Here is a 16,265-nt window from a genome sequence, read left to right as displayed (position 1 = left end):
TGTCGTGAAGAATATGGGTGATGAGGTGGATTTTTCTCTCACATCAAGGGACTATTTTGGGCTGTCATGGGTAGAGGTTGGTCTGCCGTGGGTGGGAGAAAACTTCCTTGAGAAGTTTTTCCAATATGGCCATAATTCGTGGGCTTGAATGGGTCTTAATGGGCCTTAAACAAGTGGGCGTCATTTAGTGTTTAAAGAGTGTTTGGTTAGGGTTTGAGATGCTATCAAGTCCAAATCTAATTTTTCTTGGCCTAATCAAATTTCTAAGATTTAAAGGGTTGGATAATGATATCATAACATGAATTTGAGAAATTAATAGCTTGTGAAAATAATTTAACCCAGTGAGTAAACACAATACTAGAAATCGGATCAAATAGGGTCTGAAGGCCAACTTTAGGATTTGGAGAAACTGTTTAGGGTTTCAGTTTCAACCAAGCTTTTTGGGCTTCAAATGGATTCCAGCCATTTAGGGTTTCACTAGGGTTGAAACCTTCTTTCGTTTGGCACAATTTGGATGGTTGTATGGAATAAGATTTTGCTTAGGTGGCATGATCTCACACCTTGATTTCCTTCACAATCCATCTCATGGTTCCTTTTGGTGTCAAGTATCCAATACTGTTTACCAGGTGTGGCTAAAATCTTTCTAAGTTTTCAAATAAAACTTCTTTAACCTAATTTGGACATTTCACACTATGATTTTGAAAATACTGCACTAGGTGCTACTATTTATGTTACTATTCACTTCGGAAGATGAAAAATAAATTTTACACTGAAAGGTCCTCAACATACACACTAAACTAAGTGTGCAATTTTTTTTATTGAAATTCAACCCTGAAGTACTTTGAAATAAATAAAACGTGTTTCCAAATAATCGTTTCGTCGTAAAACTGAAAATGAGATTATTACGCCATAAAATCCTAAATAATCAACTGAGTCTAATGGCGTGAACCATATGGCATTCTAACACTTCTAACTATCTCAAATAAATAAAATCGCGCTTCTAGCATCATTGTGAGTAGTAACACTGATAGACTAAAACCTACGTGATTGGTCGATTCGTGAAAACTTACTGAGTTTTCATGAGATTCTTAAAGCCTATAGAAATTCCACCATTGAATTTTTAATGGGCTGTTACATGGAGGCTTCGGTGAAGAGGTGGCTTGTGATGGTAGTTGCTCTGCTAGTGGGTTACATACCTTGCCGTGACTTTGTGCAGTCGTTGGGAAGGAGGCCGACTTGCTATGGTCGCTGCATTTTCGATGGGCGGTGTTGCCAACTGAGAGAGAGAGAGAGAGAGAGAGAGAGAGAGAGGGGTTTGAGATGTGAGAGATCGGGAAAGGGAGAGGGATTATGCATGTGCAGGGGGAGAGAAGAGAGGAAAGAGAGTGGGGAGTTAGGGTTTTTGGGCAAACTGATCCTAACCCTACATTTGTGCCTAGCTTGATTATAAGGGTGGAGATCATTTCTTGATAAGTAAAAGGAATAAAGAGAAAGAAAGAGGAACACAAAATAGGATGACAAATTAAATAAGTGCAAAGTAAATCAAACTTTGTTTTTCTTGATCCAAAACTAATATTTTTTATCATAAAATAAAAATGATGAGTTTAATAAATATTTCTGAGAAAAATAAACTCACCTAAATAAATAGAATTTTAACATAAAATAAAATGATGAATATTAAGTAAATATCCCTAAAGAACTAAAATCATTTAAATAAACTGATTTTCTAAAAACTATATTATTTTCGGGACTCCAAAGTTAAAGAGACTTACTTTCAAAATTAGGTTTGATCCAATAACCCTAAGAAAAATTCTACTTGGCATTTAAAATACCCCACTTAGCATCCCTAACACTAAAAATACCCCATTTAAAATAGTTTTTGGGCTTTTAAAATATTTGGAAGATTTTAAATACTTGGTTCATTTAAAACCATCTGCTAAATTCTTATCTTATATTTGCAACGAAATTGAAATCGTTGTTAACATGTTTTTGCAAGGAAATAATATCTTTGCTAATGTGTTTTAGCAAGAAAATTATATCATTGCTAATGAGGTTTTTATAATTCCGATCTTCTATTTTCAAGGAATTGAAATCGTTGCTAACATGTTTTTGCAAGAAAATAATACCGTTGCTAATGTCTTTTAGCAAGGAAATTATTTCATTGCTAATGAGGTGCTAACATGTTTTAGCAAGGAAATTATAGTGTTGCAAATTCTGTTTTGTTAAGCTAACATGTTTTTGTAAGGAAATAATACCGTTGCTAATGTGTTTTAGCAAGGAAATTATATTGTTTCTATTGAGGTTTTTATAATTCTGATCTTCTATTTGCAATGAGGGATTGCAATGATTTAATTTCGTTGGTAATGATACATTAATTGATTGTGAGGATACATGCTTTTGCAACGAATTTGATTCGTTGCTAATGAGGTTACATGGTTTTGCAACGAATATAAATTCGTTGCTAATGACGACACATGTTTTGCAACGGAATTATATCGTTACTAATGAGCATATATGTTTTTACAACAAAAGTAAACCGTTGCTAATGGGTAGAAACTTTTTGCAATGCATAAATGTCTTTGCTATTGTCTCAAAATCGTTGGTAATTGAACTCGTATTCCATACCTGAGGTTAATTGCAACAATTATTTTGCGAGAAAATTATTTCGTCGCAATTGTATCCATTTCCAAAGAAAAATGGACTTTGGTTGCTAAAAAGGTATACACTAGCAAAGAAAAAAAAAAAATTGTTGCAAATAATGATTGCAAAAAGCCTGTCCTATTGTTGATATGGGGGTTATAAATTTTTTTAGGGTCATTCTCTATATTTATAAAATTATAAATAAAATTGGGGATATGTTGAAATTTCAAAAAAATTAGGGGGCCTGGGTCCACGTAGGTCCACCACTGGTTGCCCGCAAGGGGTTGGTGTGTTGTACCCATTGTTGGGGTACCCCCACCCACCAGGATTCAGGATTGTTGAATAGTATGGACCGTGTGGTGGTGATGTGTTACCATAGGGTAGCGAAGGAGTGTAGTCTACGAATCTAGAAGCCGATGGTGGTGGGACCCCTTAAGATGCCGTGTGGTAAGGGTCCGGTGTGCAGTAGTATGGCTGTCATATTTCAATGTTAACATTAATCTTGTCATAGGGCCTGCTAGAGGGTCGCTTGAGCTGTAAGGTTAAGGACTGATTTCGAAGTCAGTTTTGAAATCATATTCTTCTCCTTCCTCTACTTTTGCAAAGCTTCTATTTTACCTTCCTTTCGGATCCTAGGAGCAAGGATTGAAAGTCCTTTAAAACAACTAGAAGTACCTTTCTTCATCCCCTAGAATAATAAGGCTAGGACCAGGCTATTCTCAAGTTTTTTCTTCCCTCCCCCTATCAGCTAAGGTCGGGTTCAGAGTCTACTAAACTCATTTACATAGTGAGATGAGATGAGATTGTTTTAAATGAGTTAAATAAAATATTGTTTGAATATTATTATTATTTTGAGATTTGAAAAATTGAATTATTTATTATATTTTATGTGAAAATTTAAAAAATTTATAATGATGAGGTGAATGAGATGAGATCGTTTCTCTATCAAACAAGCCCTAAATTATTTTATTCCCCTTAAAACATTGGCATTGGATTAGCCATTCCAAAAGTCAAAATTTAGCTTATATGTCACTTTTTAGCTTTTAACTAATCACTCAAAACTTAAACTCTATATTAGATTAGTCATCACTTTTTTTATAATAATAAAATATTATTATTTGTTATTATTTAAATTTTTAATTATTTTTTATTTTTACATTTTTATTTTTACTTTCATAATCCAATAAGTTATAACCACTAACAATCATATTTTGCCCACATATGCTTCAACTGTAGGACGCGGTAAGGGTCATTTGCAAGGACAATGGAAAAGAATGAGTCACTACTATAGCAACATTATACATATCTTATTAATATAATGAAAAAGGAAAACCAAAAAATTAGCCAAACTAAGTTTGAAAAACTCAAGTTACGTTTGGATAGTAAGGTGATCTTATATATTTTGTGAATAATAATAAAAAAGTAATGAAAAATTAATGATAGAATATTGAATAATAATGAATATTAGTGAAAAATGGGTTAAAAGTATTAATAAAATAATGAATAGTAGTAGAGTACTCAAACTAGCCCTAAATCAAATGCTATTGATCTCAAATAATCCAAAGAATTTGTTAGACTAAAGAATCCAAGGCTAAAATGATTTCTCAAACACAGATTTTTCAAAATCTAACACAAAATCATCCTTTGTTGCTGCCCAGCCACTAAAATGATTAAAAAAGATGTTCCATAACAACAGTTAGACATGGCAAGAATGGAAATCAAGATCTGCAAGAAGGTAGATGATGTCTCCACAACAAGCAGCGTTTATAATGTACAACAGAGCAATCAAGAATGTCACGAATAAGAGAAATCTTATATAGTTATAGATGAAAACCATAGCCATGAATATGATTGCTGGATAAGAGCAAACTATTAAGGATATTATTCTGTGAAGTTTCGATTAATTACAATGATGTCAATAGTGTTGATAACAGCCTATATGATTGCTGGATAAGAGGAAACTGGGGCAATGCACTTAATGATATGACTGACAAAACAGAAAAGACTCTTTAGGAGGCAAAATCCGAAGATCCTCTTTCGAGCATCGTAGGGACACCTTCAATGTCGATTCTCGGTGCAGACCGATTGTCCTAACTGTCGTTTGGTTCATGAGCCAAGCCGTGAGAGATGAAATCACACAAGGAACAAGAAAATAAGCAAGGAAACAGAAAAAGAGAGAGAGAAAGGGAGTGTCGGGCCAAGCTCTACGAGAGAAAGGGAGAGAAATGGAGTGGGCTCGAAAGAAGGGGAGAGAAAAGAAAGAAAAGAGAGAGAACCTCGTCAAGCATGACTTTTGCTTTTAATTTATCGTAGCTCAATAGTCTCACCTGGATGACTTTAGCTAATTCAATGCTATATTTTTTGCTTCGTTGATATTTGGTTAAGCCAATTCCAATGCTATTAGGCTTATTTTTCGAAAAGCTAGGAACGAGTCTCACGAGAGGAAAACTCAAATGAATCAGTGCGAGTGCTGCCTTCTATCTTCTTTATGGACTTTGATGGCTTTAGCTTGAGCCAAATAAGCCTAAACTTTGCCCTTCCCCTAACATAGGAAGCCAACAGGTTGGGTGGACGCCTTGATATTCTCTCGTTTTATTTATTATTTTGTTTTTGTGGGCTTATTTATTACTTCTTCAACCACTACAATAATTGATTTCCAACGTTCCAAATGCGTAAAACTCGTTGGAATTCGATTTATCTATACCCTTGGGCTTAGGTCACACAAACTGACAGATGCCTTCTGTGAGACCCAGCCACTAACACTCATGCACGTGGTTTACGGCTCCATAAACTGTCGCACGAGGTCACGCCTTACGTCGTTTAAGCTCACGTTCTCATTCCCATTTCCATGCAGGTCCGTTCCTCACTTTTCCTCTAGGTTTTATTTCCTTACTTCTTATAGCATATATATATTTGTGTTGAGCATCCTTGACCTAACTTCAGTGCCGCTACTAACTCTTCATGTTCTTCAGCCACTCTGAAAATCACCACCGTGTCCACTGCCCAGCCACCGAAGCTGCTGCCCAACGTGCCGTAACCTCCATTGCAGATTTCGGTTTCCCCTGTTTTAGATATCAAAAACAGAGCATTTCAGCCACCATCCAAGCCGCTGCAGTCACGCTCCATCGGGAGCTACACCGTGCCTTGCCCCCACAGAAACCGCCGGCGAGGACACTCCTTCACCCCGGTCCGCTGCACACTGCCTCATCCCACGGTGAGCTCGCACCACTTCCAGTGGTGGTCCTTGCCTTTCGTCCTCTCCCTCGTCCTCTCACCGTGTGTCTTTCTCTCTTTTCTTTCTCTTGCCCTCGCAGCTAGTGATCAGGCGCCACCCTCGTCCGCCGTAGCCAGCCTCAGCTCCACGCCGTCGTGCTCCCCCACCTCTCCGTAAGTGCTGCAGCCGCATTGTGTGAAGTTTTTTTCTTTTCTGTGTACATATATATATATATGCAGATGTATACGTAAATTACTTTTCTGGTGTAAATATATATATATATATATATATATGCGGATGTATACGTAAATTATGTTAACGTAAATTATGTTATGTACTTCAGATTTGAAATCATGAGTATATTACAGGGGTTGTAAAGTATGTTTTATTTAGGCGTAGACGCGTGGATTTATTTTGTTAAATGGATATTTTTAAAGGGCTAATATTTTATTGGAATGGTTTGTAAGTAGACTGATAAGGAACACTTAAAAAGAATATTTTAAAATATTCTTTTAAAATATCCTTTTAAAAGAATATCTTTGTTTTATTATTATTTAAACAAAAGTATGAGTTTCTAATTATAATGATTTTGTTATAGTTATGTTACTTTGTGTTATAAATTATAGTAAGATCTCTTTCGTAAATAAGTTAGAATTAAATGTTTAGTCGAAGTTAGATATTGATGAGTTTAGAAAGTGATGTGGGTATTTTTGAGAATAATGAGAAGTTTGAGTTTGAGGAATTAAAAATGGATTATTTTAGAAGTTGTAGGCTTGAATATCGAAATACGAGATTGATTGAAAATTTATGGAAATTTACGTGATTATCTTATAGGTGACGATTAATTTTGTTCGGCATTGTTGAGGAAATTTTTGAAAAGCTAAGAAGTCTAGGTAAGCGGGGTTCCTATGCTAGATTTGCATAAAAAGAAATGAACTGAGGTTGGTTTGTAAAAAATGTGCATGTTGTTTAAAAAAAAAAAAGTGAAAAACAACCTCAGTATATGTTTTGCATTCCCTCATGAGATACGTATGAAAGAGAAAAGAAATATTTTTGACATGAAATGTGTAGACATGAGCAATATTTGACATGTTTCTGAAATATGTAAAGGAGCGAATATGATATCATTGAAATTTTTATGCATGTGATATGAAATGATTTGGATCTGTTTTTGATCAAATAGAAATGATATGAATATGTTTCGCACGTATTTTGGTATGATATGTATATGATAAAATTTTGGCATACTTATCTGTTCTGAATATGGTTCTGATATGATGATACTGTTCACATGATATGGTTGGTACCACCATGATATGATATGAGTGCACCCACTTTGGAAACAAAGTGGTCTTTTTACGTGTTTTTTCCTGTGTGCACACTCGGGGCTCTGAGATTGAAAAAGGGAAAATTCACCACATGATACTGCCTGGTTTGGCCACCGGGGATAGCACAACCCTACCACGGGGGTTAAACATGGTATATGATATGATATGATAAGATGAAAATGTTCAGTTATGTTATGCCAAAGTGTTTTTGAATATGAAATGGATTCTTAAATATGAATTGTTGATTTTGAGTATGAAAAGATTGAAAAGTCAATCTGAGTTTCTGATAACATGTTTTTTATGAGATCTGCATATAAAAATAAAATGTCTTTGTTTCTGCATACTGAACTTTCTGAAAATGTTCATGTTTACATACTAGTATATGTTCTCTGCTTACTGAGTTGTTGATAACTCACCCCTATCTTCATAATATGTTTCAGAGAATTTTGATGCTACAGCTGAGAATCAGGAATAGGGAGTATTTGCAAGTTTTGTGGATCATAGAAGACTAAGTGCCTTAGGGTGCAATGACTTTTGGAGAATGACTTTTTGGTAGTATTGATATTTTATGTGACTTTGGTATGTTGAGTAATGAATATTTCTAGTTTTGTGGAAAAGTTATGTATAACGACGAGACACTATTGATGTGCCCTTACATAGGAACATAGATATTTGTGTTGAACAAATAGCTTAATATGTTATGGAGACTCTGGTTTATTTTAAATGCATAATTGGAGTTGATTTTAGGTGACATGAGTTAACTCTCCGGACTCTCGGAGACGGGGCGTTACACCTTCTACAAAGTTCTGAAAAAACTTTAAGCACGTCCAACACAACATCTTATCAAGTAAATAGGAAGGAAAACACCCCAACACACACACACACATAATAAATACAAATTAAACAGATCGAGGTTTCCCCAAGTTTTCGCCTTGCAAGGCCGTGAGTAGTAGTAGGACCTCGTTTAAGAAAACACATTATAAAAACCGACTGTGTAACATAAAATTAAAGCATGTGTGATATATATAAAGGAAGGTCACATCTCAAGGAGAAGCTTGTGGCCAATCCTACAAGAGGCATAGGCATCGAGGCATGCGTACTCAACTTGACTTTCGATGAGCAGCCGTGCCTCCCAGTTACTCATGCACACATGCTTGGGCTTCCTCATATAAAGACCCACAACTTTCAAAGCCAGGTCCTTCAGCCCAGGCCTTCTAAACCGTCCTGGCCATTGTCTCTTTGCCAGCTCCCTGATATCCGCGCTTTTCCTACACCCAAGTCCATACCCGTTCTGGAGCTTTGCTATGTCATCCGCTACCTTAATCCCCACAAAAGTGAAGTTCGACTTCATCAGAAAGCTCTTTATGGATTGTGGGATGTAGTCCAGGTAGATAGTTGAATGATTAGGCACTTTTGGTCTATGCAAAGTTGGAGCGTCGCCGACTTGTTGCTCATCAAACATATCGGATGCGGCCTCCATTCAATGCCTAAGCCCACAACCACGGCTTTTCCGCCACATATTGAAAGCATTTCCCGAACCCATTCATCTACGATGCTAGCTTTGTCTGTGACGGTTGTTTCTATGGTTTTCCCGGCAAAGTTGATCGAGTATTTGGAGGTGATGAGACTGAAAGTTATGGTGGAATTGCTGTGATTAGATGTAACCATTGCTATTTGCTAATTGGTGAGATAAATATGAGATTTTTCCGTGAAGGTTTGGTCTGGAAAATATACAGAACAAATGGGTATATTTATAGAGTTGAAATCGACTTCACTCTCCCCAATCAACTTCGCTTGATTCATTGGAGTATGTTTTACTTGAGGCTTTTTAACTTGGGTAAGGCTACTAAGCGCTGGGAGTGATGCCCTGGCTTTTTTTTTTTTTTAAATATATTTAAATATTTTTAAAATATAAAAAAAAATACATCAATATATTTAAAATCACTAAATAAAAATTACCAGTGACCTAAAAGGTTGGGTAAAAAGGCTTTTCCGTGAATTCAATCATACACTGTTTTTTTCAAAGATGTGGCTTTTATAAATGTAAAGAATTCGTAACTTTCTTAAAGATGTACTTAATGATGTGGCTTTTACACCACCCAATTAGAGATTCACACCTCTCAACATTTCATAACTTTCTTAAAGAAAAGAGTGTGGAACATTATAATTCATAATTGCCCGATACATTTTTTATTCCTATAACCCCAAAGTGTGGAACAGTTCGGATCACTCTCTTTGTCTTTGTCTCTTTTATATTTTTCCCATTATAAATCCATTGGAAAAAATCTTCCTGACAAAAGTACATGAGCTAGCTAGGGAATTAAATCTGAGTTTCTTATCTCACAAGGAAAAATGCATGGAACATTCCATGGAAACTGGGTTGATAAATATTCACTTTACTTAGTCCTAACTTACACTAAACATGGGCATATTCGATTTGAAGTCTAGGAGGGATGTCTAGTCGTTGATCCTCTTCATCACCTCCATTTGATTTTCTTCCTATTTTTTCTCACCACCTTTCTCCTTACCTCTACCTTTATATAATGAAAAACCAAGTTTATCCTAATGCCAAACACTACGATCCAAGGAGGGAAACGAAGAGAGCCAAAGAGAGAGTGAAAGAGAATTCAAGGAAAAGAAAGATGGAATTGGAAACTGGGTAATGCAATCCTCCAGAGCCCGACTTCCAAGAGGAAGAAAACACACTAAAAAAAAAAAAAGGAATCTCTCTGTAAATGGAATCTCTCCAACCTCAAATTGATCAACAAAAAAATGGCAACTGCCTCTTCCTTCCATTGCCACGACTTTAAAAGGATTACATATGATTCTATAATTTAGGAAATAAACTAAGAAAGAATTACCAATTTAGCAACAAAATTTCGAAATAAATAGATAAGAATTTTAACAACTAGATAAGTCTCTATCATCCACGATTCGAGGAGCAGTTTCCGCATTGGAACCGTGCTCCAAATTATAAACTATGATTACCAACTTAGCAAAAATTACCAACTAGATAAATCTAGTTGTTAGGAACCGTGCTATAATTTAGGAAATAAACTATGAAAGAATTACCAACTTAGCAACATAATTTCGAAATAAATAGATAAGAATTTTAACAACTAGATAAGTCTCTATCCTCCACGATTCGAGGAGCAGTTTTCGCATTGGAACCGTGCTCCAAATTATAAGCCTCTCAAATGCCTCTTGTGCCTTGTTTGACCAAACAAAAGCATTCTTCCTTAATAGAGCAGTCAATGGAGCTGCAATGGCTCCGTAATCTTTCACAAACTTCCTGGAATATCTTGTTAAAGCCCAAAAATCCCCTTAAGGCCTTCAAATTTTTGGGCAGTGGTCACTCTTGCATAGTTGAAATTTTATGGGGTCGGCCTTCACTCCTTGGGAAATTAAGTGACCTAAATATTCTACTTCATTACATCCAAACACACACTTAGATTTCTTTACATAAAACTGATGGGACCTCAAAGTTTCTAGAACCGTATGCAAATGCTTTAAATGTTCCTCCAAAGATTTGCTATAAATCCAAATATCATTAAAGAAAACCAAGACAGACCTTCTTAAATAAGGCTTAAAAACCTCATTCATCGATCCTTGAAAAGTTGATGGGGCATTAGTAAGCTCAAAAGACATCACCATAAATTTATAGTAACCCTCATGAATTCTAAATGCTATTTTATATATATCCCCTTCATGTATTCTAATTTGATGATAACCAGAACGCAAATCCAATTTAGAAAAAATTTCTGCCCTATAAAGTTCATCAAGCAACTTATCAATATTAGGGATATGGAACTTATCTTTCACTGCATTTTTGTTGAGTGCATGGTAATCCACACACATCCTCCAACTTCCATTTGCCTTCCTGACCAGCAACATTGGAGAGGAATAGGGGTTGGCTTCCTATAATTATGCCAATTTTCTACATGTCAGTTACCAGCTTTTCTATTTCTGCATTTTGATAGTATGGGTATCTATAGGGGCGTACACAAGTTGGTTTTGATTCTTCCAACAGCTCAATCTTATAGTCATGACTCTGAGGTGGAGGCAAGCCATGAGGTTCAGCAAACACATCTTCAAAGCCCTTAATAACCTGTTCCAAAACAGGTTCCATTTCCCCCTCAATCTACATCATCTCTTCACCTATCAAGTGCAACCATATTCCCTTTACAGACCCCTTTTTTTAAATTGGGAACATGTTGCACTTCCTCTAATGCATCAACTGGTGGTTGTAACCCTTGTAATTTAACTTTGGCACCCCTAAAATCAAACTGCATGGTGAGGTCAGAAAAGTTCGATAAAATTGATCTCAAATTTCGCAACCAATCCATTCCTAAAACCACATCACAACTTCCTAAAGTTAATCAATAGAGATTAGCCATAACCCTTAAATTTTGTAGGTGAATAGGAACTACCCTACAGTAACCTTAGCAAGGTAGGCTATCCCCATTGGCCACTTTAACTATCAGTTGGCTCTCCCCCACTGGTAGTTTTGATTTTCTTGCTACATACGGATCCATAAAACTGTGTGTGCTACCTGTGCCAATAAGAATCAAAACTTTTTGATGATTAATAAGGCCTTCAATCCTCATAGGCTTAGGGGATAATGAACCTGCCATGGCATGTAGTGAGATGCTTAGCAGTTCACCCATCTCATTCTCTTCTCATTCAACTTCTTTGATTCTATGACTGCTAAATTCCCTTCATTAGGCTCGGCTTCCTCACCTTCATCCACTTCTAATCCTTCCAACAGAAATAACTTGGGTCTACTACACTTGTGACCAAGATGGAACTTTTCATCACAATAGTAGCAAAGTCCCTTCTCCATTCTTTCTTGCATTTGGGTTGGGGTGATTCTTTTTATAAGAATGGTAGGTTTTCTGTTTGGGTTATAGGTATTGGTAGGGATTCTGTTTTCAGGTCTTGGTGGTGGTGGTGGTGCAAGTAGCTTGGAAATATAAGGGATGATCTAAAAATTATGGTAACTATGCTTAAACCTGATACAATCTCAATTGCTTTTGGTTTGGCCACTAATAAAAGTACTGATACAAAATTCCTTCGTAAGCCCCTTAATTTTATTAGATAAAGCCTCAAACTCAGTTTGATATTCTTTTACCATGGTTGTTTGTCTTAATTTGGTAAATGTCCCAATTGGATCCTCATAAGTTGAGGGCCCAAAATGCACCCTAAGTGCTGCAATAAAATCCTCTCATCCTCCTATAGGACCTGAATCCCTTAATTAAGAATACCAAAACAATGTCTTCCCTTCCATATGGAAGAAGGCAATCTGTAATTTTTTATCATTAGGAATCTCAAAGTATTCAAAGAACTGTTCAGCCTTAAGAATCCATTACATGGGTTTTGACCCATCAAACTTGGAAAAATCCAATCTAAGGGTCCTAGCATATATGCCCCCCATTTCCTTCAAACAATGGATTATTTTTGAACTGACATTTTGTATTGGATGATCCTTCTCCCATTTGTGGATTACTTGCCTGTACTACTAACTGCTCATAGCTGGCTACCAAGTTGTTGAGTTGCTGCAACACGACTTCCAACATGTATTTTTGCTTGCCTTGTTCTTCTCGCAGGTGCACACTCTCCCCTTTTAGCATGGAAATAGCTTCTGTCAGTTGAGCATTGCGTGTACTCTTAGCCATGGCGCAGGAACGTGGCTGTCATACCACTGTTATGGCTTACGTAAGTCTGTGATAATGAAATGTAAATTATGTAGGCACTTCGATGGGCTTGGCCTCCACTTTGTACTCACAATATTTTGGAAACTGGAATACCTCATTCATTCAAGATTAACATATAAGTAGACATCAAACAAAGACTAAGTCAAATACTAACCAATGGACTTAATAGATCCAATAACTTATAATTGACCCACTAAGTAACTGACTCAATACATGCAAATAACTGACTCAACGTGGCCCATGAAAATACAATCTGGAACCAACTGAAATAAGACTCAAATGGACTTTGGTGTTTAAAGCCTAGGCAGGCCCATATGACAATAACCTGGTCCATGAGGCTTCAGACAACAACCCTAAGGATTAGGGTTTCATCACTCGACAGTTCATAACACCTTCATTCAATAAAAATGTTGACATACAACTTACTTTTGGTGTCTACAAAAAATAAGAATAATAAAAGACTTAAAGAGGACAACCAGAGAACCCAACTATTCGGCTTCTTTTACAAAACAAGCATATATTGAAATCGAAATAGAGAGCCTCAAAGAGGCACTCTAGGGCAGAAATCGAAGATCCTCTCCAAGCATCGTAGGGACACCTTCAATGTCGATTCTCGGTGCAAACCGATTGTCTTAACTGTCGTTTGGTTCTTGAGCCAAGTTGAAAGAGATGAAATCACACAATGGACAAGAAAATAAGCTAGGAAACAGAAAAAGAGAGAGAAAAAGGGAGTGTCGGGCAAAGCTCTACGAGAGAAAGGGAGAGAAATGGAGTGGGTTCGAAAGAAAAGGAGAGAAAATGAGAGGAAAGAAGGAAACGAGAGAAAGCCAGAATACAGAGTCTTGCCATTCAAGAGGGAAAAAGGTTCCTGCCGTTGCAGAATATTTTGAAATAAAGTACGCCTTCAATTGGTGAATACTGCCTCATCAAGTATGACTTTCAATTGGATGAGTTTAGCTAATCCAATGTTATATTTTTTAATTCACCGACATTTGACTAAGTTAATGTCAATATTGTTATCAGATATTGTGAATACCTTATATATTATATCAGAATATTTGATTACTATTTATTATTTTATTATTATTTTTATTTATTTTTAATTATTATTTAATATTTTATTATTTTTTATTATTATTATTCATAGATTATGTGAAAATAACTTACTATCCAAACTCAACGACTCAGGAGTATAAGTGTCTTCGTCTTTCGAAAAGCAAGGAGCGAGTCTCGCGAGTGCTGCCTGCTTCTATCTTCTTTATGGACTTTGCTGGCTTTTGCTTGAGCCAAATAAGACTAAACTTCGCCCTTCCCCTAACATAGACTATAGTAAGCCAACAGGTTGGGTGGACGCCTTCATATTCTCTCGTTTTATGTATTATTATTATTTTTTTTTTTTTTTTTTTTTGTGGGCTTATTTATTACTTCTAGTCTTCCTCTACCACTAGTACTACAATTGATTTCCCACGTTACAAATGCGCAAAACTCGTTGGAATTCGATTAATCTATACCGTTGGGCATAGGCACGACCAAGACAACATCTTATTAAGCAAATAGGAAGGAAAACAAAACACCCCAACTAACACACACATGCATAATAAATACAAATTAAACATAATATCGAGGTTTCCCCAAGTTTTAGCCTTGCAAGGCCGTGAGTAGTGGTAGGACCTCCTTTAAGAAAACACATTATAATTTTTAAAGCGCAAGTGAACAACCAGAGACATATAAAAACCGACTGTGTAACGACAAATTAAAGCATGTATGATATAAAGGTCGGTCGGAAGGCGGAAAGGAAGGTCAGATCTCATGGAGAAGCTTGTGGCCAATCCTATAAGAGGCATAGGCATCGATGCATGCGTACTCAACTTGACTTTCGGTGAGCAGCCGTGCCTCCCAGTTACTCATGCACACATGCTTGGGCTTCCTCATATAAAGACCCACAACTTCCAAAGCCAGGTCCTTCAGCCCAGGCCTTCTAAACCGTCCTGGCCATTTTCTCTTTGCCAGCTCCCTGATATCCGCGCTTTTGCTACACCCAAGTCCATACTCGTTTTGGAGCTTTGCTATGTCATCCGCTACCTCAATCCCCACAAAAGTGAAGTTCGAGTCCATCAGAAAGCTCTTTATGGATTGTGGGTTGTAGTCCAGGTAGAATAGTTGAATGATCAGGCACTTTTGGTCTATGCAAAGTTGAAGCGTCGCCGACTTGTTGCTCATCGAACGTATCGGATGCGGCCTCCATTCAATGTCTAAGCCCACAACAACGGCTTTTCCGCCACATATTGAAAGCATTTCCCGAACCCATTCATCTACGATGCTAGCTTTGTCTGTGACGGTTGTTTCTATGGTTTTCCCGGCAAAGTTGATCGAGTATTTGGAGGTGATGGGATTGAAAGTTATGGTGGAATTGCCGTAATTAGATGTAAACATTGCTATTTGCTAATTGGTGAGATAAATATGAGATTCTTCCGTGAAGGTTTGGTCTGAAAAATATACAGAACAAATGGGTATATTTATAGAGTTGAAATCGACCTCACTACTCTCACTCAAAAAGAGTTGCTTCCTAGAATATGGATTACTTGAGGCTTCTTCATTAGAATATGTTTTACTTGAGGCTTTTTAACTTCTGAGAATTCAATCGTACATTGTTTTTTTCAAAGATGTGGCTTTCATTCAATGTACTTAAAGTTATTCATAAATGTAGAAGAATTCGTAAAGACCCCGATACATATAGCAGATTAGGCAGACATGAACCACTATCTGTATGTGTCTATCCATGATAGATGATGGTTGTACAAAGAGTCCGACTTTTACACCAACCAATTAGAGATTCACACTTCTCAACATTTCATAACTTTCTTAAAGAAAAGAGCAGCACGGTATGAATCATAACCCCATAGTGTGGAACAGTTCAGATCACTCTCTCTGTCTTTGTCGCTTCTATATTTTTCCCATTATAACTCCAGTGGAAACAATCTTCCTAACAAAAGTACATGAGCTAGCTAGGGAATTAAATCTGAGTTTCTTATCTCACAAAGAAAAATGCATGGAACATTCCACGGAAACTGGGTTGATAAATATTCACTTTACTTAGTCCTAACTTCCACTAAACTGGGCCATCTTTGATTTGAAGTCCAGGAGGGATGTCTAGTTGATCCTCTTCGTCACGTCCATTTGATTTTCTTCCTGTTTTTTTCTCACCACCTTTCTCCTTACCTCTACCTTTATATAATGAAAAAGTTAAAACCAAGTTTATCCTAACGCCAAACACTGCGATATCCAAGGAGGGAAACGAAGAGAGCCAAAGGGAGTGTGAAAGAGAGTTCAAGGAAAAGAAAGATGGAATTGGAAACTGGGGTATTCAAG

At 36.6% G+C, this 16,265-nt stretch overlaps 2 protein-coding genes and 1 long non-coding RNA gene across 3 annotated transcripts; 1 reads left to right on the top strand and 2 right to left on the bottom strand.

Annotated features, from left to right (window-relative positions):
* Nucleotides 1–8,001: 8,001 nt before the first annotated feature.
* On the bottom strand, nucleotides 8,002–15,448 carry LOC121239887 (Werner Syndrome-like exonuclease). Its single transcript, XM_041137249.1, has 2 exons — nucleotides 14,568–15,448; nucleotides 8,002–8,141 (listed from the first exon to the last, which is right to left on the bottom strand). Exon 1 carries the CDS (start codon nucleotides 15,327–15,329, stop codon nucleotides 14,697–14,699), a length of 633 nt encoding a protein of 210 aa, XP_040993183.1. The 5' UTR covers nucleotides 15,330–15,448; the 3' UTR covers nucleotides 8,002–8,141; nucleotides 14,568–14,696.
* Nucleotides 8,039–14,624, top strand: LOC121239902. Its single transcript, XR_005935406.1, has 2 exons — nucleotides 8,039–8,095; nucleotides 14,522–14,624. It is a non-coding gene; the product is annotated as an uncharacterized LOC121239902 (long non-coding RNA).
* Nucleotides 8,218–8,926, bottom strand: LOC121239894 (Werner Syndrome-like exonuclease). The gene has a single exon (XM_041137261.1). It carries the CDS (start codon nucleotides 8,660–8,662, stop codon nucleotides 8,219–8,221), a length of 444 nt encoding a protein of 147 aa, XP_040993195.1. The 5' UTR covers nucleotides 8,663–8,926; the 3' UTR covers nucleotide 8,218.
* Nucleotides 15,449–16,265: the final 817 nt, after the last annotated feature.

This window comes from Juglans microcarpa x Juglans regia, chromosome 1D (assembly GCF_004785595.1).
Source record: "Juglans microcarpa x Juglans regia isolate MS1-56 chromosome 1D, Jm3101_v1.0, whole genome shotgun sequence".
Lineage (NCBI taxonomy): Eukaryota > Viridiplantae > Streptophyta > Magnoliopsida > Fagales > Juglandaceae > Juglans > Juglans microcarpa x Juglans regia.
The sequence above is the reverse complement of the archived record's forward strand: the minus strand, read 5'-3'. Positions and strand labels throughout refer to the sequence as shown.

Coding starts and splice junctions, on each gene's coding strand:
- LOC121239894 (XM_041137261.1), bottom strand. CDS start 8,662: ATGGAGGCCGCATCCGATATGTTTGATGAGCAACAAGTCGGCGACGCT.
- LOC121239887 (XM_041137249.1), bottom strand. CDS start 15,329: ATGTTTACATCTAATTACGGCAATTCCACCATAACTTTCAATCCCATC.